This window comes from Lonchura striata, chromosome 1A (assembly GCF_050655825.1).
Source record: "Lonchura striata isolate lonStrDom1 chromosome 1A, ASM5065582v1, whole genome shotgun sequence".
Classification (NCBI taxonomy): Eukaryota; Metazoa; Chordata; class Aves; order Passeriformes; family Estrildidae; genus Lonchura; species Lonchura striata.
Window position 1 is genome coordinate 7,834,856 of NC_140741.1, and position 24,994 is coordinate 7,859,849.

Sequence of the window (24,994 nt, forward strand, 5' to 3'; positions counted from 1 at the left end):
TGGGGCTGTCTACTAATTAAAAATGCAATGATAATACATAATAATTGGTGCATTGAGCTTCAAACTGTATGATTGTGTGGCTGATGATGATTTAATTCACATTTTTAATCTGGGTTTGAATTTGCAGGGTTTCCTTTAACTCTCTCTGGCAAACTCTGGTTTAATATGTGCGCATTTCACAAAGCAAAGAGTGGAACACACAGGTTTCTTCCTGACATCTACTTTTTTCCTCTTCTTTTTCGCAAAACACTAATCTTTAAAATTAACACTTGTCAGCCCTGGTAGTGCATGGGAGCTCTCTTTGCTCACAAGGAACAAACTTTATGATTTGCCTGACAATCTAATGACGTACCACAATCTCTGCATGAATGAATGATGGGTGTCCCAGCTTGGAAATACTCTAGAAAAATCAAATATTTTGTGGTGAGGGGGAGAGGGAAAGGAAGAGGAGGAACAGAGTGGTGGAAGCAGGCAGATCGTTTCTAGCATGGAAATGCAGCACCCTAAAGGCTTCCACAGATTGATTTGCAGAGCTGCAGATCACCTTTCCTTCCAAAAATTCTTGCAGGGAAATAAAATTAAAGGAACGCCTCAAACAGTAGCCAGTGATTACGTAAGAGAGAGATGAAGGGAACGTTCCGTGCTCCCTCTGCTGGTTCTCCAGTACCGGTGACTACACTGACAAGGAATGAAGTTGAAATGGAATAAAAAGCTCCTAAGACTTGTGTTAAATCCATCAGTCCTTTAAAACACGGGACGAATTATAAATTGGATGAAAAATAAGCACTTATTTTCAATTACTCGAGTAGGATTGCTAAGAAATAGGCGTCTTCACATGGAAGCTGTAGTAAATTTAATTCAGATGAGAGATACAGACAGGGTATCTACAAATACCAGTAGCCACATAGACGTGTTTCTTCCAAAACTAATGCACCAAAGGCTGCTACAGTGCAGAACTCTACCTGAAAAAGTAAATTACTAGGTAGGGAAATAGAAAAAAATCTGTGTCTGCCTCCCTCTGTCTTTGGATCTGGTTCTGTTCCCTCTGTTGTCACAGGAATGAAAGTGAGCTGGGCTCAACCCTTCCCCTCGGTAACTTTGACCTGCATACCAGAACAGCTTAACACTTGTTAGGCCAGCATTTAGGCTGGGATGAAAGTGCTTGTGTATTCCAAGTCCTCCTGCCAGCCAGGCAATCGGCCTGACTGAGCCCAAAGCCCTTCCTGCCAGATCACTACCCAAACACAAAGGGTGGAGCCACAAGCACTTCATAAAAAGCTGTGCCCCTCCTGAAGAGCGCAGTTTAAAGCCTGAGCATGAGCAAGGCTTTAGGTTCCCCTTCAAATTTCCTTCCTTTGGGAATATGAATCCATTTATGTTTCACTGGGCTATAAACCCAGATCCTTAGATGGCTGTATCAATTTCGGTATTTACCATGTACAGTAATAGGTCTGTTTTTATTAGTCCTTGAATCAAACGTGCCAAATGACTTCATGCCAATTGCAGCATCAGTGAAATCTATTACATTTTACGATATAAAACACAAAGACAAGTTATGTGTGTTCTGATAATCCCAATGCCTAACAAAAGAAAATATGGGGGGAAAAGGTTTGTAATTGAGGCTGATAACCCACTGCTTCTGGAGGCAAAAGGCAAATGACAGGAGGGGCCATAGTGTCAGCCTTAATTATTAAATTCCAGGCTTCCTCAGATCCCTTTGGATCCAAATGAATTTGCACGTCTTGAATTTTCTTGAGGTTAAAAACAATCACAGAAACACTGGACAAGAGCTTCCCATCTTTAAATATACATTCCCTTATGGAAGTGCTGAGAGTGCAGGACTGGGTGCTACATTTACTGTTTACACTTGAATCCATATTCTGTTGTCCCATAAACCACAAGATAAGTGATGCAAGCTTGATTTCTTAAGCAATAAACATTGAAATCAGATTTTATAATCAATCCAGTATATTATAGTGGCATGACAGGCTTCATTAGAGTGTGTTAAATCAAGATGGTTGGGATTGTTAAACCAATGGAAGGCAATATCATGTACTCCCAACTGAAGAACAAGGAATTTTTGTATTTGGAAATGTTACAGTTACAGAACTTGACTATCAACCCTGATAGTCAAAGGCCTGACCTACCATTTAAACCACGTGAGTCCTTTTCTGGAGCACAATGGGCCTTGGAGTAGGTCTTGAGTTTGTGTTTTGGGCCTTGTTTGTTTAATTTTCACTTTAGTCGGGGCAGACTGAATGTCTGACATCCAGCAAGCCCAGGGACTGTGTGCAAGGTGTGTTTCAGCACCTCTAAATTCCTGGCCTGTCCTATAACCTGGGTCTTGCAATGCATTTCCTTTTCCTTACGAACTTCAGCTCCTGGAATCGTATGATCCCAGACTTCTTTGAGAGTTTCCTGCCTTCTAGTTGCAGAAATGAACATGAAAGTACAACCTCGGAGAAAGAAAGTAACAAAACCGCTGAATTTCCTCATTGCAAAAAAAGCTTTGGATTTTTAAAAGCCAGTTTCACTCGGGAAAGTCTGACTCTCTGCTGACTGTCTTGGCTCTCCTGCAGGCTCAGAGCAGCTCGCTGGGAAGCAGCAGAGAGAAGCCGGTGGCTCACCTGCGGCCAGCAGCAGCTGCGCGAGTCCCGGACACGTGTGGGCTGGATGTGAGCAGGGCCGAGCTGCTCCGCTCTCCGCATCCTTCCCGTGGCTGCAGCATTCCAGCCTGCGGGGCTGTCAGTCTGTCACAAGCACTAAATTCAGGGCAGCCTCGATGACGGCGCTGCCGCGGGCTGCAGGAGCTGCCCTGCCTGGGACAGGCTGTTCTGCCTCGCTGAACTCACGGGGCACCCGGGGGCAGCTCACCTGCTGCTGCCGCCGCCGCAAACATTCCCCGCCCTGCCTGGCCCTCCCGGCGCCCCAGAGGATGCAGGCGACGCCTGGGAGAGGCGAGAAGAAATTCCCTTATGTTTCAGCAAGCAGGGACTTTGATCCCAGGCAGCTCTACGGGGTCATAGGGACCTAGGAGAGTTGTTTCTCCTGCCTCCATAAAGCCCTGTTGGTTGCTCGTTTGGGTTTTTTACTTTGCTTTTTTGCTAGATGTTTTATAAGGATGAGACCAAGGCACTCTCATAACTAAGTCATTTCTAGGGAATAACCTCAGGAAAAGAACCATGTAGTTATAGCACCTTCTTCCTCAGCAGAAAATTGTCTCTCCAAGTGTGTTTGGATTAATACCTGCAGCACAGAGCCAGATGAGCTGACAGACGCTGAAGTGGATTCTATTCTCACCGTACAAGGTTGCCAAGGCTCCAGCCCTTGTGTGAGTGGCAGGCAGGCCCACAGCCTTCTTTACATATGATGTTGTTTGCAAAAGAGCCCATCCAGGTGGGAGCAGCAGCTCTTCTGCATGGGCCTAATACTTATAGATGTGTTTGGAATGCACTGCATTGGCTTCAGGTTTGGAGCCTGTGAGTAGTGACCCAGATCAGCATTTCTGTGGTATGGATATCACAGCTTCCAGCAAAGCTTGTAAGGCTGGGCCCTAGGTTCCAGCAGCAAGACATGGAATATGAGTATGTCCATCAAAAACAGTCATAAGCCACCAAGAGCAGACTATAGCGATAAGGCAGCCCAAATTGCAGGGGAAAAAAAGCTTCTCTTCACAGAATCCCAGAATGGGTCAGGCTGGAATGGATCACAGTGGGTCATCCCACCCCCTGCTCAGGCAAGGACTATCCCTGGGATGGTACATGGCACAGGATTGCATCCAGATGGTTCTGGAATGTCTCCAGTGAGGGAGATTCCACATCATCTCTTGGCAGCAAGATTTCCAGAAGTGTTAGCAGGACTACCAGTAGGGGAAACGGAGTGTCTCCTTTTAACATGCAAGTTGAACTCTCTTGTCCTGCATGGGGCTGAGAGGCTGGAAAAGAACTAAAGTTGGAAAATCTTTTTATGCTTTGCTTGAAACAAGAAGGCATCGGTCTTAATCTACACGGGGGGAGGTTTAGGTTTGATTTGAGGGAAAATTTTTTCACTGAACAGGTGATCAGACACTGGAAGTGCCTGCCCAGGGAGATAGTCACTCCCTACAGGTTTTTAAGGAAAGACTGGATTGGCACTCAATGCCATGGTCTGCTTGACATGGTGGTTTTCGGTCATAGGTTGTATTCGATGATCTCAGAGGACTTTTCCAGCCTAAACGCTTCTGTGACGCTGTGAAAAGAAAAGGTTTGGCGGGAGGCCAGGAGCGCTCGGGCAGCACCTACGCACGCATCAGGCGCGTCAGTGCGGGCAGCACTCCCGGGAGGCACCGCAGGGAGGGGACCACGGGGCCGCTTCGCGGTGACTTTGCCAGAGATTCCCGGGCAGCCCGGCCGGTTCCCCGGCGATCCCGCACCGCTCCGTACCGCCGTCCGTCCGCCCGCCCGCCCGCCCCGGTCCCGAGTGCGCGCCCGCCCCTCAGACCGCCGCCGGCACGCGCGCGCCCGCGTGACCGCCGCGCACGCTGCCCGGCACGTGCGCGCGGGGCCGCGCCCGCTGCGGGCAGGGCGGGGTGGGGGAGTGGGCGGGGCCGGCGGCGGCGGCGGCTGCCATTGGCCGGCGCGCGGCTCGCGCCCCGCCTCCCCGCGCGCGGCCCCGCCTCCCCGCGCGCGGCCCCGCCTCCCCGCGCGCGGCCCCGCCTCCCCTCAGGAATGGCCGCCCCGGGGACGGGAGGCGCTGGGGCTCCGCCGACGGGAACCGCGGGGTCAGTCAGGCTGGAAAAGTTCTCTGTGATCGCGAGTCCAACCTGTGACCCAACACCACCGCGTCAAGCAGACCATGGCACCCAGTGCCACGGCCAGCCTTTCCTAAAGCAGCTCCAGGGACGGTGATTTCACCACCTCCCCGGGCAGCCCGCTCCGATGTGCGATCGCCCTGTCTGCGAGCGAATTCTTCCTGCTCTGCACTGTTGCGGCCTCACCTTGATGAGTGTGCAGTTTTGGTCACTGCAACGTAGGAAAGAGATTAAGCTGCAAGAGAGTGTCCAGAGGAGGGACATGGAGATGGTGAGGGACCTCGAGGCAAAGCCACACAAAGAGCAGGTGCGGGCGCTTGGTCTGTTGTGGAGGAGACCGAGGACAGAGCTCACAGCAGTTCTGCAGCTTCCTCACGAAGCAGAGGCCCTGATCTCTGCTCTGTGGTGATCTGAGGGCACGGCTGGAGCTGTGTCAGGGGCAGGTTAGGGTAGATATTAGGAAAAGGTTCTTCCCCCAGAAGCACTGAACAAGCTCCCCAGAGATGGTCACAGTCCCAAGCCTGACAGCTCCAGGAGCTTTTGGACAACTCTTGGGCACATGATGTGACTCTTGGGGAGTGTGTGTAAGGACAGGAGTTGGACTTGATGATCCTTGTGGGTCCCTTCCAACTCAGGTCATTCTGTGATTCTGTAATGTGCAACCTAAACCTCCCCTGTCCTCTCAGAAAGGGCTGCAAGGGGTTCAGAGTCCTGGCATTCAGGAATTTTGCTCGATGCGCATTGCGCAACCAGAATGCAACATTATGCACATATGGGCCAACTCTGTACAGAAATTAATAATTACAGCCCTTGAGGGCATCAGCTGGAGGGTTAATAAACCAGGGAAAACCTTATCAGAGGCTGTTTTAAAAATTAGATTCTTCTGAAATAACAATATGGTTACAATGATATGGAATCATAGAATGGCCTGGGTTGGAAGGGACTTCATACACCATCCAGTTCCACTTCCTTGCCATGGGCAGGGACACCTTCCCCTGTCCCAGCTTGTTCAGAGCCCCATCCAGCCTGGCCTTGGACACTTCTAGAGATCCAGGGGCACCCACAGCTTCTCTGCGCAACCTATGCCAGGGCCTCAGCACCCTCACAGTGAAGAATTTCTTCCCAATATACAATCTAGACCTCCTCTCTGTCAGTGTGAAGCCATTGTCCTGTACCCCTTGTCCTGTCACTCCAGGCCCTGTAAATAGTCTACCTCCATCTTTCCTGTAGGTCTCTTTGTTTAAAAAGAGTTGGTGGTGGCAGCACTAACACGGTGGCAGCTGTTGGACAGAACAGCAAGATCAAAAGATAACACAGCCACCTGAGAGGAGAAACTGAGTCTCCAGCCCTGATATGCTGCGTGTTTATGCATTTTATGTTGTAAACTCATTGGAATAGAAACAGATCTTCACGGGAGCAGGGGTAGGAGCTGGCATGGTGGTTTCCTCTTCCTCAAGTGCAAAATCTAATCAAACAGGCTAAAGCTATTTCACAGTAACTGCACACAATCATTCTGTGCAATGTAGGGCAAGATCCACCAGAGGAACAGTACACGTCTCTGAAAGGAGCTTTTGGCACAGGGAGCAGAAGATGCAGAGGTGAACCTATTGGGAGAAAGAATATTCAATCCCAGTCACCTACTGAAAGATACTCTAGGTCCTCAAAGGCAGGGCTGCTTCTCTTCCAGCATTTTGTGTGACGAGTGGTGCCCTCTGTTGTTCCAGGGAGAAGCTGCTGGGAGTTAGGGAATTGAAATCACGACAGTGAGGTGGGTTTGTTTACTCCAGTGTCACAGACTCTTACAGATGCTCTGGTTTGGACAAAGGGTCTGTCATGCAGAATGCACTGCCATCAGGACTTCATTTTCCAAAGTCAGAAATGAAATGTCTAGAGACAAATGGACCAACATACTAGGAAAAAAATGCTTAAACATTAGAAAAAGCATGTTGAGTAAGCAAGAATTCCTTAATAGCTGCTACAAAGGTAATTGAAGGGTATGGGAATGTATGTGCACAAGGGTCAGAGTTAAGGTTGTGTTCTCTTCAACATCTGTTCCCTGAGAGAGAAGGAGCTACCTTGCTTATCAAGCTGCCATCACCAGATAATGCTCCTTGGCACTCCCAGTCCATCTGCAAAGAAAAATGTGTTTGCGTGAATCTGGGCTGCACGAGCTCCTTGGCACAGGAGAGAGGTTGTGTTTGGAGTGCAGTTTGCTTCGCAGAGTACAGAAACAAGAACATAAAGATACATCCAGGTCTGCAAAATGTGAAGTAGCTTTGAAAAATGCCTAACTGGTCACGGGGCTAATTCTGGTGTTGTAAATGACGAGGTAAGTACAGTTATTTAAGATGACCTTTGAGAGCAATCTGTGCCATACCCCAGGAGCCAGCCATGGGAAGCACGCTCCCATCAGTGTCCTGCCAGGCCCAGAAGGCATTTCCAGGACTCCAGCTGTTTGCTATGATTGCTGAACATGCAGAGTCTGCAATACCTGCTTTTAAAAATGCACAGGAATGTCACGGGCTAGCTTGAGTTTAGTAACCCTAGGGCAGTGCACTCCAAGGAGTAGAGGGCAATTCAGCTGCCTGGCAGAGCCAGTGGGAAGGTACTGCATGTCCCTGACTTTTATTTTCCACTGAGATCACTACCTGTACCTTCAGGAACAAAGCTGCCTGAGCTGGGTCAGCATGGTGGTAGTTTAGGGCTAACGTAGCACTTTCCCTAGTGTGTACAGTCACTTCATAGAGCAGAATAACAGAATGACCTGGAATAGAAAAGATCAAAAGATCATCCAGTTCCACCTTCTGCCAGGGGCAGGGATGCCTTCCCCTATCCCAGCTTGCTCAGAACCCCATCCAGCCTGACTTGGACACTGCCAGGGATCCAGGGGCAGCCACAGCTTCTCTGGGCAGCCTGTGCCAGGGCCTCAGCATCCTCACAGGCAACAATATCTTCCCAATATCTAATCTAAACCTCCTATCTCTCTTCTCTCAGTCTAAACCTCTCCCTCCCTCTGTCAGTGTGAAGCCATTCCCCTTTGTCCTGTCACTCCAGGCCCTTGTCAAGAGTCTCCCTCCATCTTTCTTGTAGGCTCCCTTCATGTACTGGAAGGGCACAATGAGATCAATCCATTTTTATTTGTACAAGCCTGTGAAGAGGGATCTCCTCCTTTTCCCAGATGTTCCTGATGCACCCACATAGCAGTGCCTTTGGGATGCAAGCCTGACTCCTCAGCTGAAGGCACTTCCACAGTGCAGGAATCTTGTGAGCTGGCTGACAAGAGAAACAATAATATAATAATATAATAACTAGGCAGAGTTACCTGAAGAGGAAATCAGAACAGACTCAAATCATGCAAGGAGCTGAACTCCTGCATATGCTGAAACCAGCGTGCCAAAATCAACAGTAAATGAAGATACTGATTTTGCAAAGTTTTAAATTTGAAATAGATTAATCACTTAGATCTCAAAGGCAAAATCTTTATTGGTCGAACCTAGCGCAACACTTGTTAAAGGACAGAATAAGTCTCACCTCCTTTGAAGTGCTCTCATTATTCAGTTTAGAAGAGATAAATCCTCTGCTACCAGGAAGAGGTCTAACCTCTGACTGAAGGGTTAGGGAAAGCTTCCTCTGCAAGTAGGTTATTTTGGCAACACCACACCAAGGGTAGTTTACTGGTGAGCTGCATGTGCCCAGTCAGCTCTTTCTCCAGAGCTCGAGGCAGAATGTTAGGCCAGGTGGTCCCCAGCCTGACTGAACCATTGAGGGACAACTCTGTGTTGCTCAGAACAGACTTTTCAGCAAATGACCCATGAGCAAAAGGCAGTAAATGGAGATGAAGGGCTTGTACTCCTTCTGGGAAAGCCCTGCACTTCCCTGGGATTTAGTTTCCCAGGCTGACAAAAGGGATAACGATATCTAATATGCTGACTACATACACGTATATGTGTGTGCATACACATAAACTGTATGATTGGGATCATTGCTATAGTTATAGTAACATAAGAAAATAGTTCTTCCTTGGGAATTTTAGGCTGTGTTCTGCCACTGAACAAAGATGTTAAATTACTCACACTGCTCAGGTTCCTGCTTTTGCAGTTGCTTACAACACCTGAATTACATGCTTATCTCATGTGACTGCACCTGGGGGACAGTCCATTCTTCCTACCAAAGGAGGAAGATGTTCCTAGAAGTAGCTACCTCCTACTGTAAAGTTGCTCAGATAATGTACAAAGGTATCAGCAAGAACTTTATTGAGCAGGACATAAGGTAGTGCAGCACTGATTATTTATTGTTCTGTCAGATGCCTGCAGCTGCACTAACTGCTACTGAAATGCATTCAGATGGCAACATCTTTAAATGATCTTTGACCTCAGAACTGAGCAGCAGGGACTCTCTGTGCTCAGACATGCTGAAGGGTGCTCATTCTGGGCAAGACTCCAGTGTAAGTGCAGCTGAGGTGTTTGGTAGTTAATTAAATTTATCTGGAGCATGCAGAAAACACTTTGGAGTTGGCAAACTACAAAAAAAAGACACTTTCCTACAATTCTAACTCTTGTGTGCTTTATCTCTTCAGCCACTAATACCAAAGGGCACTTGGGTATCAGTGGAAAATTGTGAGATGGCAGCCTGTCATGGTGCATTACTGGTTACGTGCACTTTACTAGAACATCCTAAGACTTGCAGAAACACAGGAACAATTAGGACCACCAAGCAAATCTCAGCCTGTTCAGTCAATTGTTTCTATTGATTAGCTACAACACAACTCCCAAGCAGCACTTGCAAAAGAATTTAGGCTGCCTTTGGTAACAGCAGCAGTTTGCAAGAAGAGTGTTGAGTAAAAGTTGAAATGAGGTTTTATTCCTTTACTTGTTTTTCCTTTTTCCCCTTTAGAAAAAGAAATCTACTTAAAGCTTAACAAGAATTCACCTTCAGAAACCCCCCAGCTTCCCTCAGCACACCTGCATCTTGCTCTCACTGCAAGGTAAAGCTAACTCTGAGTGACTTCTTGTTACCCTCTGAATAGGATATAAAAATAAACTTCATGCTGCAGTATCTGGATGGCACAAGGAAGTTCAGGACCACGTTGTGCTCAGTACTATTTGCCAAACAAATAGGAATCGAGACACTGCTTCCCATGGGGCCTGCTGTATATATAGACAAAGTCAAAGGGGATGAGGCAGTATTATCTCAGGCTTACAGCTGGGGGACTCCAATCCACAGGGATTATAGTAGCTTTCCCAAGGTCACACACAGGAAATCTATGGCAGAGCTGGGAAATGAAACAAGAGCATCCCAGGCACGGGCAAATACACCAGTCACAGGACAGTATCTAAAATGGAATGTTTCAACCCACACCTGTACAGTTTCAGAAAGCTTCCAAGCTTGCTCAGAAACTGCAGGAACGGCATCATTTGTGCATCAGTTACACTGACACTGTGAATTAAGTATTGTATAATTGGGATCATTGTTATAGTCATAGTAACAGAAGAAAATAGTTTTTCTTTGGGAATTTTTGTCCTTTCTGAAAGAACACCTTTAAAGTTGGAATGCTCGGTGCCTTATTCAATTCCCTACCACGTGTTGTGTATTCCTAGAAAACCTGCTTCCCATCGCAGTGCGTGGCTGCTGCATGTACTGCTGCCCTCTCGTGTGGGCCTGCTGGGAACTGCAGCGTTGGCACAGTCGAGGAGACCCGATTAGCTGGTGCTGGCCCCTGGCATAACCTTTCACCCCAGCCCTCTAGCTGATGGACATTGTCGCCTTTCTCATTTGCTCTGTCACTGCCTCCTCCACGCTTGTTTTGTGCGTGATACAAGCAACAAGACAGTGCAGAATCCAGGTCATATTCTTGGCAGCCACGCTGCAGATCTGCCAGGTCAAGGAAATGCTTAAGACAACGTTGTAGCAACAAAATGTTGTCAAAGGTCAGCTGGCATTCTGGGGTTTCCCTTCTGTGTGCCAGGAGGACCAGTTCCACCTCATCAATCAAAGTTCACCTCAGGCTGATTGGGACTGCTAAAGCCAAATTATCTGTTCTGGGCACATAACATTTCAAGAACGGCAGTTTGATACACACAATAAAAGTTGTGGCAGGTAGTAATTTAGGAGAAGCTCCACAGGCTACCCACAAAGAAATTTCAGTTATTTCACACTTAAAGGCTGGCCTGAATTTCATTTTAGCAATAGCTCCTGATGGTACTTCTGTGATACCATGTCACTGGCTCCAAAGCTGCATGATTCACTTTCCATCACACTGGCACAGACTTCAGGGTAAATACAAATCAGGTTAAAGGTGTTTTACTTAGTCTACATCTCAGTCCCTTCCTTCCATCAACCTCCCTTTTTTTTGTTGTTGTTGCTTTTTGTTTCTGTTTTAACCAGAAGCCCTCCTTTTAAAAATACCTAGGCAGGTAATTATTTGCACTCATTTGTGTTACATTGGATTAGGTGGGTTTTTTTAAGCATACTTTCCACAAGCCCAGCTGGAGCTCTTCTGAATACTTTTTATTCAAACTTCTGCTCATTAAAAATAAATCACAGAAAACTTTTCTTCCCTCTAACTTGACCCAGGATTGAATATTAGATCTTTTATGCTGCATTTTCCTACTAAGTTTTCCAATTACCAACTATCTTCTTCTTTTTGCAAAGAGGTAGAACAAGACAAAGCACGTAGCTGAAACAGTAAGTACAGTGTGGTGTAGTGATATTTCACCTCCATCAGCTTCCAGATGTCTTAACAGAAGTGTGATGACACTTTCTCACTCTTCCAGACATTCCTGTAGCCTTTCCACAGCCATGGATTCAGATCCAAAAAGCTTCTAGGAATCAAACTTCAAATTGCACGGGGGAGACACTCCAGGGCTGCCTGTGTGGCAGCAAGGAAGAAGACACACACAGAGCCACCAGAAGTGGCATGAGGACACTGGCAGTGCCTGAGTTGCCCAGACAAGTGGTGAGATTGTTCAAGGAAGTTTATCAGCTCTAATTGCATCAGTTCCTTGTTGCACTAGCAAATGCCAAAAAAGGCTCCTTTCCAGTCAGCCCTGGACAGTACACAGAACTCATTGCAAAGGATGGGGAAAAAAAGTACACAACATACCAAATATTTCCATTCCCTGGAAAAAGGGAACAAAATAGACCAACTGAGATTGTCTCCATCCAATATTTCTGGGGAAAGTTAATGATGAAGCAGTGGCTGACCTAGAAAATACTCATTAACACTAGCTACAATATCAAAGGTAGCAAATACATCATTTTCAAGTAAGGCAATAATGGGCACCATTGCTCATTGTGCCCTACTTCAGACAGCAGACATCTTAGTTTAAACAATCATTAAAAATTTGGGTTATAAAGGAGTAATACCTAGCTGACACAGACATGACAGGCAGAAGATTTCAGTATGGTTTGTGAACAAAATGGATCATTGATCTGGTCTGGTTTTGCAACTCATTAGTGGTCCAGTTACAACTGAGCTAGTTAGTGCTGCAGCAGCCACATACAAATACACCACTTTGTTCTTTAAAGGCAAAGCAAAAGATCAGAAACATCAGCTGTAGCCCTGGCTCCGCTGGGCACGCTGAGAAACCTTAGTTACCACAAAAGCCAGCCAGCTGACTGGCACAGGGGCAGGAAAGGGCACCTTTCAGAGCACAGGGCCTCCACAACTTCCACAGCTCTGACAACAACAGTGCCACATGCTAGGGCTTCAGTGGAGTTCATGGCATTGTCCTATTGCCAGTCAACAGTGCCACTACTGTTAGCTCACTTCTCCTCACATCTAATGGGATTAGGCTCCAGTTAGCTTAGGAAAATCCATTTGTTGGTATATTAAACTAAAGACTGCATTTGGATGGCTTAAATCACAAGTCTCCAGCTGTATCAACTTCCCAGCCTTGATTAGCTCAAATGATCTCATGCAAGCTTCATACCCTCTCTGGTCTCAGCACAGTAATCTGAACACCTGAATCTGACCTAAAAGGCCTTCTATTCCTTGTTCAAAGATTAATTTCTTCCTGCTCCCTAAAGCATCAGGGGACCCTGCATTTGTTGTGGGAAGAATCAGTACATTCAGTTCACCTCCAAGTGAACCTCTGCCTCTTTGCTTTAAGTTACACTTCTCCCTAGTCACTGACCAGTTCTGTCATTTCAGGGTAACAGTTCCTCAGCTGAAAACAAGCTCCTCTTCCCTCTTGCAGTGCCTGGGCTTTATCTGATTGAGATGACACAGTAAAGGAGCCTTGGCCATGCCTTCAGACCCGGTGTTCTCTGAGAGCAGCTCTGTAGTGAGATGTGTGCGACATGAACGGTGCAATCCCAGCAAACCATGAACTGTAAAGACCCAAAGTTTCAGAGGGGAATTTATTGTATGGGAGCATATCCAATACTTTTTGTCAACCATTCATGAGAATAATAAAAAATAGCTTTTTAAATGACAAAAAATATAGTTACATATGATACAGATTTTCATCTTGCATTGAAGCGGAGCAGTAATAAAATGCTCACTCGTGTTTTCACAGTTTGTTTTGCTTCTCTAGGTTAAAGCATCAGCAACTCAAGTGTTCCAGTCAGAACCCCTAGTTAGCAGTTTTGCAGGATGATGGTGAGGGTGAACACTCTCAGCATTCTGACCACTTCACAAGTACAGCAGGCACACTTGATCCATTTCAGAACTACTAAAATTTTCAGAGGTACCAGCTACACTTGAGGCATCCTTGCTGCAACTGAAAGGGTTTTGTATCAGAACACCTTTTTTAGGCCCCAGCCAGACACGCATCTCTGGAACACTCAAGAATGTCCTTAAATCCAGTCTGGTTCAAAGAGCTCCAAGTTGATCCTTTGTGACCCCCTTGTTGTGCCCTCACACATACCACACATGGGCACAAAGCTCTAACTAGTACTTGGTCACATGTGTAAAGTGCTTGCAAGACCACAAAGGATTTAACATTCTTCAGCACTCCACTTAGAGACCTAAAGGCATTCGCTGCATGCATACATTGGTATTTACTACACACACTTACAGCCAGCCCCCAGTATTATTGCAATAATTCTTTGCTGGTATAACAGCTCATACACCAGGTTTCACTTATTTAGTTTTCTACAAACATAGGAAAAAAACACCTGAAGAGAGCTAGAACAGCTTTCAATCAGTCACTATATTGGCATTGAAAGCTTTATTTTGAAAACTTTAAGCAGCAATACTGAATAAATAGACAGAATGATTGTTTTGTCATCTCCATACAACTTATGGCCTTCATCCAAAACATTAAAATACTGTAGCAAATAGAATAAACATGCACATTTCAATGTTCTAAAAAAAAAACCCAACCAACCAAAACAATCAAACAAACAAAAAAAAAGAGGTGTAATATAAAAGTAACATTTTGACACTTTTTTTTTTATACAGTACAGACCATTGGAGACTATTTTCTGGAAAATATATCAGAATACAATTTTGTTATTTACATGTATCATTAAGGCCCAATTCACTCAAGTTAATGCACATCAGGAATTTATATGTTTCAAGGTGACTCACTAAAAATTACAGGATTGATGTTTCTTTGATCATACTCATATGATCCCAGTTCACTAAAACAATGCAATACTGTTCACACTAAAAACAAGGCAATTGCTGCCCCAAGAGGAGATTTTTTTTTTCACTAAAGGATCTTTTTCCCTCTTACTTCATTATGTTTGCATATTGCTAATGCTAGTGGTGGTAGTTCTCTTCTTCAAGAACTTCCTCCAAACTTGCCAGGGTTTAGAAAAGCAAGCAATCTCAAAGCTAACATACCATTTCCAGAAGCAATTCAGGCACTTGGGAACCTAAGTCCCACTGAAAGATACTGGGAGCTGACTTTTCAGAGTGGGACTTGGTTTCTCCCTTGTTCAGGCATTCAGACTCTTCACCTTAGCCTTAATCTACTGGCTTTTCAGATGGTTACCCCTCTCTTTTCTCCTAACAACACAGCATCTCCATCCTCATGGATGAGAGAGGTAACACAGTTAATTTCCATTAGTAATAAATTACAGGAGTTCTCCATATAAATTCCCTGTGCACTGGAAAATAGTGCTTGTGTATTCAACTATTTAATGCAAGCAAAAAAACCCATTTTTATCATGCTGCCCAGTAAATAATATGGCACTTGTTAAAATTAGTATGTGGAGCTTCCTTTCTGCTAATGCCCTAGGAGGTTTGGAACACTTCTGAAAATGGACTTTTTGTACAGTTGTAAAGAAAGGGTGAGTTTCTGCAGTTGATCAGAAGCAAAACTCTAAATGCCATAGCGTGAGGAATTTTTCTAACTGTTACACATGGGTCAATTCACATTTAATGCAAGGCCATGCCATTTCTTTTTGGTTTATTTACAGACACAGTGAAAATGCTATGGAACTTCAGCCTGGGTGAAATTCAGTAAGCAAGAGGAGTATGGTGGGGGCATGGGAATTTGTCAGTGTCTCACAACTGGCAGGTCTGGATACCAAAGCCTCTCCTTGGCCACAGGAGTGGCTGAAGCTGCAAACTTTTTTTCAGATCACCCTGACATGTGCCAAAGCCCTGGCAAGGAGGAGCCACTCAGGGGTGCTGAAGTGGTCACTCCTGAGCCAGCTCCAGGCTGGCCCTTGTGTCCAACAGCTGCTGCAGTCAGCAGGTGCTACTTTTTAACTCCAACAGCAAATTCCTCCCTTGATTCTATGACAAAGCTGTCATTTAAGCCCTCCAAAGCTGCTCTTACTCTTCTTTTTAATCCTTTTCCTCCTCTCTCTGTCTTACAGAATAACCTGGCAGAGAAAGAGAGCAGGTTTTATGATGCCAGAGCCCAGTTCAGCTCAAACTGACATCTGTGGAAGATGGACCAGTCACAGAATATGACAAAATCATTAGCTGGGGTAAATATGCTGATCTGCCTTAAAAATAGTTCATCTCAGGACAAGACTCTTTCCCCTCACCCCCATGCAGCATAATTTGGGCCAGACTTTGCAAGGTGCTGAGTGCCTCAGTTCTCTAACATCAAGAGGTGCTGAAGATGCAAGATATCCACTGGAGAGGGCCATTTCATTTCTGTAAATTGAACCCAGAATGTAAGGCATATATGCTCAAGTACCTTGGACAGATAGTGTCCCCAAACTATGTATATTTTACACTTTTATATATATATATATATATATATATATACACATATATATATACACACATTCTTCTTTTTTTTTTTTTTTTAATACAAAGTTATGGGCACAGTAAACATGAGCACAGAATTGTGATAAACTAACAGTAAAATGGGTGAGCACTGCCAAGGTTCCTCAGGTAGGAATATCTCATTTTCCAGTTAGCTCACAAGGGAAGATGAAAAAACAAACAAACAAACAAACAAAAAAACCCACCCCCCCCCCCAAAAAAACCAAAACCCAAACAAACAAAAAAAAGAAAAACAAAAAACCCAAAAAACCCCAAAAACAAAAGCCCCCCAAAAAAACCCAAAACCAACCAACCAACCAACCAAAAAAAACCAACAACCAAAAAAACCCACCCAAACCTGTTAAGTCAAACAGTAAAAATTCAGAGTCCATTTGGAAAGGTCCTTTATATATTCACAGCCTTATCTGTTGCTGTAAATCTAAATACAGCAGCATTTTTAGAATATATGATGCCACTAGTAAGTGGAAAGGAAAAAAAATGCATTAAACACTCAAGAATCCTTCATCTTCTGCTATATCTTTTAAAACTTCCATTTGTCAGGAAGCTCCCTTTTTAGAAAATGAGACTTAAATTAACATTCATCTGCACATCAGTGAATCAACACAAGAGGATGCTAGGAGTTAAGCATTTTTCTATGGCTAAAAGCTTGGAGTTTCCTAGCAATGGTAAAATCCTGACTCTGCCAAGGAGGGCATCAGGAGCCCAAGTCTTCAGCACTGCAGTGAGGGCAGAGTGTCCCCCTTGTGCCCAGGGGATCTCCAAGGTGGGGATGATGCTAGGAGTTGCTGTTAGAACTGCAAATCCAAACCAGGGAAGGCCTATCCCTTCCCTAACTCATTCATGAGGCCAGCCCCCAGCATTTACAGTGTGTCCCCCTGATGCCAGTCCCTTTTGCACAAACCTGGTGTCCCCTGCAGCAATCTCACTTCAAGGCCTGCAAGCAAAGAGCTATTTGGGAGTAGCTACTTTCTGCAGGAAACCCTTTTTGTCTAATTCTTTCTTAGCTTTGACTGCATTAGAGCAACATCAAATGTGATAATGTTCTCTTTTCATATGCTTTGTGAAAAATGACCACCAAATGTGGGAATTTTCTGCTTGGAAGCTTTACATTCTCTAAGTGACTGTCTTTCAAAGGGACCACATGTCTCCACCAGGGAGCTGAATGAAATCCTGTCAATAAGAGCTCTGCTATTGACTTCTTGGGACTTTGCCAGGTTTATTCCCTTCAGAAAACTTGAGTGGATTCTGGAAGGCTGGAAGTGGATACTCATTTGTGTTGTGTCTTTCTTCCCCCAACAGCAAGATTTGTAACAAAACAAGAACACTGTAATGGCTAGTGGAAAAAATGAAGTACAAAATCACACACAGTGAAAGCCTCCTACTCTCTTTTGGTAAGATATATGAAGACAACTTCTTACATTGTTCTTTTCTCAAAAGGCATATACAATGTGGCAAAATATTTCAAATATACATTCTATATAATAAAATATCATCTAACTAGTGCATCCTCAATCATATGCTGGAAATATTTTTACCAAGCCAAGGTTTAAAATCCATAAATCTTTTGACACTAGGTGCTTCATTCAAGGCAGATACACCAGCAAGTAAATCCCACAAGCTCATTTTCCGAGCCTTAAAAGGTAGCAATGGATGGAACATGACATATGATGACCCATGAAAGAAAGGAACAAAGTTAGTGGTGAGAAACCACTGCAATGGTTCAGCACCCCTCAGAACTCTGCATTGCAGGTTGCTGTACTTGATCAGATGGGGGATGTTGGTATACACAAATTAAAGTCACCTCAGCAGACTGACACACAGCCATACGTGATAATTCACAAGTTAAAAATAAAAATATAAAAGGTCAACATTCACAGGTCCATTGATTAAAGGGAATAAATTAAACCTCAGATAAGTTGCATACACGGTTTCCTTCACCCTAAGTCTTCCATTTATGACTATACAAGGAACAATACTTTCCCAAACACTTCTGAAATGGCAAAAACAATGAATGTTTTTGCACTCAAGCTCTGTTGACAGTAAGGTCATCCTTGCCAATTATGAATCAAGACAGTTCCCGTCTCTTTAGCATCAGTGCACAGGGTATGGTTCCAAGTGGTGTTGGAGGAAGAAACAAAAATAACACGGTGGTGTAACAAAAAACCAAAACAAGACTAACTTCTTCCATTCATCATTGGCTGAATAAAATAAAGTGTATCTTGTCCAAGGTACCTTGCTAGGTCCTCTCTAGAAGAGGTACATACTGTCATACATAAATGCCCTCTGGGTTAAAACCAGATGACAGGGGGTTCTGTAGGATCCGAAGGTTACTGGGGAGTTGCCTCGATGAGCCAGGGCGCTTCAGTGACCCAGATTGAAAGGCTGGCTCTGCATGAGAAAAAGGGCAATTAGAAAAGTCATCAGCTGAGGTGTACCTTTCCTCCTCCTCCTCCTGCTTAATGCAACACAGAAAAACTAATTCCACATGTAACAAATTACTGAAGTGCCTGGCTAGGAAGTGAGGAGATCTAAGGTGCATACTTCCTACTCACTTCATAACAGAATGAAACCACACAAAATAATTACCCTCCCACAAGAAACATGTACACAGATACATACACACACGCTCTCTTATATGGTGACTTGCAGAAAGAGTTTGAACTGTAACATGATTCAAAACCTCAGCTTCCTTCCCACTTAAGAGTTCCTACAAGAGCTGCATGTGAAGGCCTGGTTGTCTTTTCTTCTCTCCCCAGCCTCTTGGCCCCCACAGGGCCTTTTGGTTATAAAGTTTTCTGAGCAGAGGGACAGACCCAGCACAGCAGAATGCTGAGACAAAGAGCCCCTTAGAAGCAGAGTGCCGGAAAAAGCACATGACCGTGCCGATGCTGCAGCTCTGACATGCATTCAAAACGCTCCTGTGGTTATGCCCAGGAAATTCGGAATCCAGATTCAGGCAGACTTGGGCACGTGCAGGCTGCGCTGATCTCACCGGGGGCGAAGTCAGTCCGCACCCGCCGTGACAGCATCTGTGCAGGACTTCTGCATGGCTGGCAGCCCAGCTGGATCGGCTCCCATTCCTGTGAGGCTGCTGTCTGGTGTTTCTTGGGATCCAGACACATTCCTTCTTCTGCTTTGACAACACCCCCACCAGAAGAGGAAGAACCCAGACGAACAGCAATGTCAGATGTACGATCACGTTCTGTGCTAGCAGCCAGCCATGGCGGCCCCTCTTGAAAGCTGCAGGCTTAATTCGTTACTGATGGGACAAACGCATGCCCGGGCACAGTGGGAGAGAAGTTCTCCACATACTGCTCTTTATTCAGAGCCTGCTAAACCCTTGGAATGAAAAGAAGTACTCGACAATGCACTCTCGTAGTGCTTTGCTAATGTCTTCACTAAGGGAGCATTCACTTCACGTAGGAGTGCCAGCATTAAAGTAAATGTGGCAGCAAAGGCACCGCCCACCCCTTCTCCCTCCTTCCCTCCCTCCCAGAGCATTGCCAGGGCTGCACCTCTCTCGAGCTCTGCATGTGGGGCCTCCACCTCCACGGGGTCTGCCGGCAGCACCGTCACCTTGGTTCCAGTTTGCTGGATGAACTGCTGCAGGTTCACCTGGCGCAGCTCCTTGGTCAGTTGCTCCAGTTCTTGTTCCCTGTCCTGCCAGGAAACAGAAAACATCTGCTGAGCAAATAAAGCAGCATTTCATGACCACATTTACAGCTGGGCAACTAATGCTTTTCCTTTTAATGAGAAAGCCTCCAATTTTTAAAGCTCAACTGCAAACTGAGGAGTTGAAAAGTATTTTAATCTTGGAATTTAAAATGCCAGTCAACACTCGCTAGCACTTACAGAATCACAGAATCAATTAGGCTGGAAAAGACCTCTGACATCTTTAAGTCCAACCCATGACCCTAATTGTGTTTTTCTTAATGTATTTTATTTTTATATTGCTTCTTGGATGACTAGCAGCTGTTTCTCATACCACCTGAGAAAAACCTTGGCACATCAGCAAATAAAGGTAATAGTGTGAATGCTGAAAAAATAATCAACTGAGCAGCAGTCTGGCACCAAGTCTTACTTCTTCCTGAAGTGTCCAGCATGGTTTGGACAGCTCATTTAATTCTTCTGATCTTAAATAGAGTAAAATTCTTTTCTCTTCTTGTTGTTTACATTTTCTATTTAAACTTTTTTTGGCCAGAACCTTCTCACTCTGCAAGGGTTTTGTGCAATGAAGCCAAAACCCGGCTGGCTCCCCACCCCAAAGCACAGATAATAATTTGGGATTTTTTTTTTCTGTACTTCTGTCACGATATGCAAAACTTACAGCTCTGATAGATTACAACAGTCTTGGACTATTATTATTCCCACACACAGAGGTTGAGCTGCTTTAATCTTTAACTTCAGGTATGCAATAAAATATTTGTTTATTTCCTCCCTGCTAAAGCTCCATAAACCAGAGCTCAGTTTATTTTCTTGTGAACTTCCAGATTTGTGCACCTTTAGGTTTAGAACAAGACTGGAAGATCTGAATTGAATGGGAACTTTCCCAAGAAAACAGACTATGAAAAGAACCAAGCCAGAAATATTTTTAACTCCATCATAGCCTCAGAAGATAAAAACACATAAAGAGGACTTGAAGCTTTCCATCAGTGCAAATCCTTAAGTGTAGCATGTCTGGAAACTTAGCATAGATAATCATGGCCAAAACTGTTTACAGTATTCATCCATTTTGTTTAGGATGAAAAGATTACTTCCTCCACCCCATCATATAGTAAAACCAGCTATACTGACATGGTTCTAAGGCAGGAGTAAGGATAAAAAATCCCTTTACATATTCACAGTGGAATCACCTTAATGCCACTGCAGAGATGCAGAATATACTAACTGTAGATCCTGGGAATCAGCAAGGACCACAAGTCCAACTGATGTATGGTGCCTTAGGACTACCTTACGTGGCACATAAAAATTCCAGGAGCTACAATCTTTCCTTGACCTTCATCCAGCTAGCAGCTGAAGTTCCTTTATTCTTGCATGCTCTATCAAGTTCCAGGTGATATTATTAACTTTAGCAAGGAAACAGGGTCTGGATTCTCATTTGACACATGTGCCACAAATGCCCAAGGTGTAGAGAAAATAAAATCCTGAACAGCCAGTCAGCCAGGAAAAGAGGGATGCTGTTCTTTAAAACCAAAGCCCTGTAAGCTTGCAGGTACTTTAGCTCTGTACTTTTCCAGGTGCTGCTTTTGGACAGTTCTTTGTAATTCATCTTTTTTGGTGGCAGACAAACCCAGCAAAGATCAGAAGTTTATCCTCAGAAAATGCTACAGTGGTGCTTTTCTTCTCAGATAGTTTGAATAAGCAAGTTAAGCATAGGTGAAATAAAAACTATCTGCTCTCCCAAAAAAACCCCACAAGCCGAAATGCGATTTGAAAGTGAAAACAACATGTTCTGCCTTTTACCCTGATTCTCTCTGGAAACTTTCTTGTGTTGTCTTTTATAGGCTTCAGATTTGTGTAAGAGAAATTAGTCAGAGTCTTTGACTTTCTCTAGCTATGGATAAAATGACAATCTTACCTGTAGTCGCTTGGTAGCTTGGCCCAAAGACCTTTCTACCGCTTTAATGCCATTTTCCAATCTCAGGCTCTGCTGGCCCTGAATATCAATTTCTCCCTTCACCTTCTCGATCTTTTCCTTGACCTCTTCTTCATTCACTTGGGACTCCTGAACTTCCCGCTGCAGCTTCTCTGCTTCGAGGCCACTCTCCATGTTGTGGATCTGAGACACATAGTCCTTGAGCTTGCTCTCACACTCCAGGATCCTCTGCCTCATCTCCTGCAGCTGCTCCATCAGCTGCTTTTCATTCTCCTGTTCGATCTGCAGCTCGTTTTCCCAGAACTCTTCCTCCTCAATCTCTACTTCGTTCCGTTTGATCTTCTGCTCCAGTTTGAGGATTTCTTCTTCCAGGCTGGCATTGTACTTTTGCTCCCAGTAGCGGATCTCAGCTTCGTTGGACTCCAGCTGCTTCTCGATGCACTGAAGCTTCTCCGTCTGGAGGTGGATCAGTTTCTTCAACTCGTCCGCTGTTGTTTTACAGTTGTTGAGCACCTTTTGCTTGAACTCGGATTCCTTGCTCTTCCCGAAGATGTCCATCAGCCCCTTGGCGCCGCCGGTGAAGGTGAGTGATTTCCTTTTCGGCTCCCTCCTCTTCATGGCCTTGTCCCCGGGCTGCCTCAGCTTGGCCAGGGGCGGCAAGCTCTGCCGGTACAGAGTCCTCTCGGGGATGCGCGCCACGCTGTCCGACGTGGGCCGCTCGCTGAGGGAGGGCCCGGTGCGCCGCAGGATCAGCTGCACGTCGCTGGCGTACTGTCCCCACTTGTTGAGGGACACGATGGGGTTCTCGTGCGGCGCCAGGTGCCGCTCCGTGTCCCGCCACTTCTCGATCAGCGTGTAGCGCCCGGTGCGCCCTGCAAGGGAGCACAGCGTCAGCACGGCCGCGGGGGGGCGCCGCCGCCCCGCCGTGAGGGACGGCGGCGGGACAGCCCCGGGACAGCCCCGGGGCCAGGGGACACGGCGGGACAGCCCCGGGACACGACCCTCCCGTGCCCCACAGGCTGCTTCACCTGCCCCTGTGCCCGCACATCACCGAGCTCGCCTCCAAACCCTCCCCGCGCAGTGAAGAGGGATTGACGCCATGAGAACCGTGGAACTGCGCAACTCCGGGGCTGCCGGCAGGCTGGGACGGACTGAGACTCAGGGAATCGCACCATGGTTTGGGTTGGAATGGACCTAAAGATCAGCCAGTTCCATTCCCCTGCCGTGGGCAGGGACACCTTCCCCTATCCCAGCTTGCTCAGAGCCCCATCCAGCCTGGCCTTGGACACTGCCAGGGATGGGGCAGCCACAGCTGCGCTGGGCACCACCCTCACAGGGAAGGATAAATCAAGTGACCCGGCCGTGTAAATACACCCAATGCAAACCTCTAGACCAAGAAAACAAGAACAGGAGTCTCAGATCTTTCATGCAGCCATATAGAAATACCAAATGTGAGGGCAGTGTGTTTGCTGTTAGACTTTTCATCCATCAGAGGCAGCTGTTAATGACTGACAGCTCCCCTGTTCATGCCCTCCGGTTTGTTCAGACGCTCATCCAGCCTAGGCCATAGCCTGTGATGCCTCTGGCAGTGCTGCTGATGTGGCAAACCTACACTGTGGAGAGCTGAATGACAAGAGCAGCGTGGGCTGCCTAAACTGCGAACCAGCCATCGGGCTCCCTGCACAATGTCATCATCTGCAACAGCGGCTCCCACATCCCCACTGAGGCAACCCAGCCTTTGGGAGGCTTCCACATTCCCACCGGGGCAACCTAGCCTTCAGGAGGAAAATTAAGTCCTTTGGTAAGTCCTCAGAGTTTTTCCAATTGCTCTGTTGACAATACAACTTATGTTCAATGCTTCATTTGTGTTCTTATTAAACAACCCTAAATTCAGGTCAGCAGTCTTCCTCCTCTCAACACCGCTTATGGGATATTTTTCTAAGCACTCTCACTACTCTGAAATACAGCATTCTCCCTCTCCAGAAGAGTTTCCCCTGTCAAGGTATCCTCACTTAAAAGCCACAACATTATTTACAAAAAGTTGGGAAAGATCAACTGCTTTTAAAGCATTTGATGCTTATGAATTTCTGAACAGCTCCACAATTGCCATTAACCTTAAAAACATAATTAGCTACTTTAATGCATTACCTACATTCATTTTCATGAGACATGATCATTCAAATTATTTATTTCAGCACATAAAAGCCCAAAATACCTGTCATATATGCAACTACAGAAGGGAGGAGTTGGAAAAAATGTAGTTATCAGTGGTAATGCATTTGATGTATTCTCTTACCTTATACTACCCGCCCAATCATTACACTTTTCTCAAAAGGACAAAAATATCCTAATCTTGGGCTGGAGATCTGCCCCGGACCTCCAGTCACAACACTCACATGTACTCCTCACTTCAGATTTGTAGGAAACAAGCTGCACTGTGATTAACACACTATGCACCCCTCTAAAATGGGACACTGCCTTCTAAAGAGCCTTCTGAGCTACAACTACTGCATTGGAAATGTTCTTCTGCTCTCACTTTCTCACAAATAGCTTCCAAAGCAAAGAACAAGAACAAAAACTGTCTGCAGAGGCACCTGGAGAACAGGCAGCTTTGGCTCATGGCTCACCCCAGAGGGATTGGCTGGCCCAGTCAGAAACCAAAATGTCCATGTTCACTTCCAAGTTAGGAGTGAGGGCTGAAAGATCTGGCTGATAGAAGTCAGCAAAACGAAGCAGGCAGTATGAGAACAGGAATCCACCACCCCAAATGCCATATAAATAAATGACACTGGGTAGGGACTGGGGAAAAAAAGTGGGGAAAAGCCCCAAACCTATCAGCATAATAACATACTTGGCTAACACTCTCAGAAAGAGATTTAAGGCTTATTCTAATCAAGTTCTTCAAAATCAAGTTTATAAAGGTATATGGTGTAAAGTGAGAGATTTTTGCTAACTCACAATATTGCTAATTGATCCATGAAGATCTGTAGTTTGTAGTAGGCATTGGTGTTGTTACAGGAAAAATAAACCAAATGTTTGCTATAGCATATGAACAATAAATCCTGGAGAAGAAAAATATTGTAAAAACATACCCCAGGACAAAGGCTGCACTTCACTGCTCTGTTTTGTTCATCTTAGATGTTTCCAGCTTGTAATCATGGTTGTGCTACTAATGCTCATGTTGGGTAACAAACAGGTTCAAAGAAGTCCTGAAATTGCAAACTAGAGTGGGTACCACTAGGGGAGCAAGCAGAGTGCAGTTTCTATTCACTCTGCTATTAAATTCATTACTTAAAAGAAATGTAACAGGAGACCACATAAAAGAAAGTGTTTTGTAGAAGTAACACTTGCACAGTTCAACAACCACACCTTGAGCTCAGGACTGCTCTAAAACAAAGCTGTTCTCTTCCAA

At 45.4% G+C, this 24,994-nt stretch overlaps 1 protein-coding gene across 4 annotated transcripts in view; it reads right to left on the reverse strand.

Annotated features, from left to right (window-relative positions):
* Window positions 1-13,136: 13,136 nt before the first annotated feature.
* Window positions 13,137-24,994, reverse strand: part of RASSF8 (Ras association domain family member 8) — a 73,539-nt gene continuing 61,681 nt past the window's right edge. For all 4 annotated transcript variants that reach the window (XM_077783180.2, XM_077783182.2, XM_085569678.1 and 1 more), the window contains 3 exons: window positions 21,565-22,454; window positions 19,502-19,646; window positions 13,137-18,374 (listed from right to left, as the gene is read on the reverse strand). In XM_077783180.2, the coding sequence (XP_077639306.1) occupies window positions 18,253-18,374; window positions 19,502-19,646; window positions 21,565-22,454 (1,157 nt within the window). In that variant the 3' untranslated portion in view covers window positions 13,137-18,252. The remainder of the gene's footprint in view (window positions 18,375-19,501; window positions 19,647-21,564; window positions 22,455-24,994) is intronic.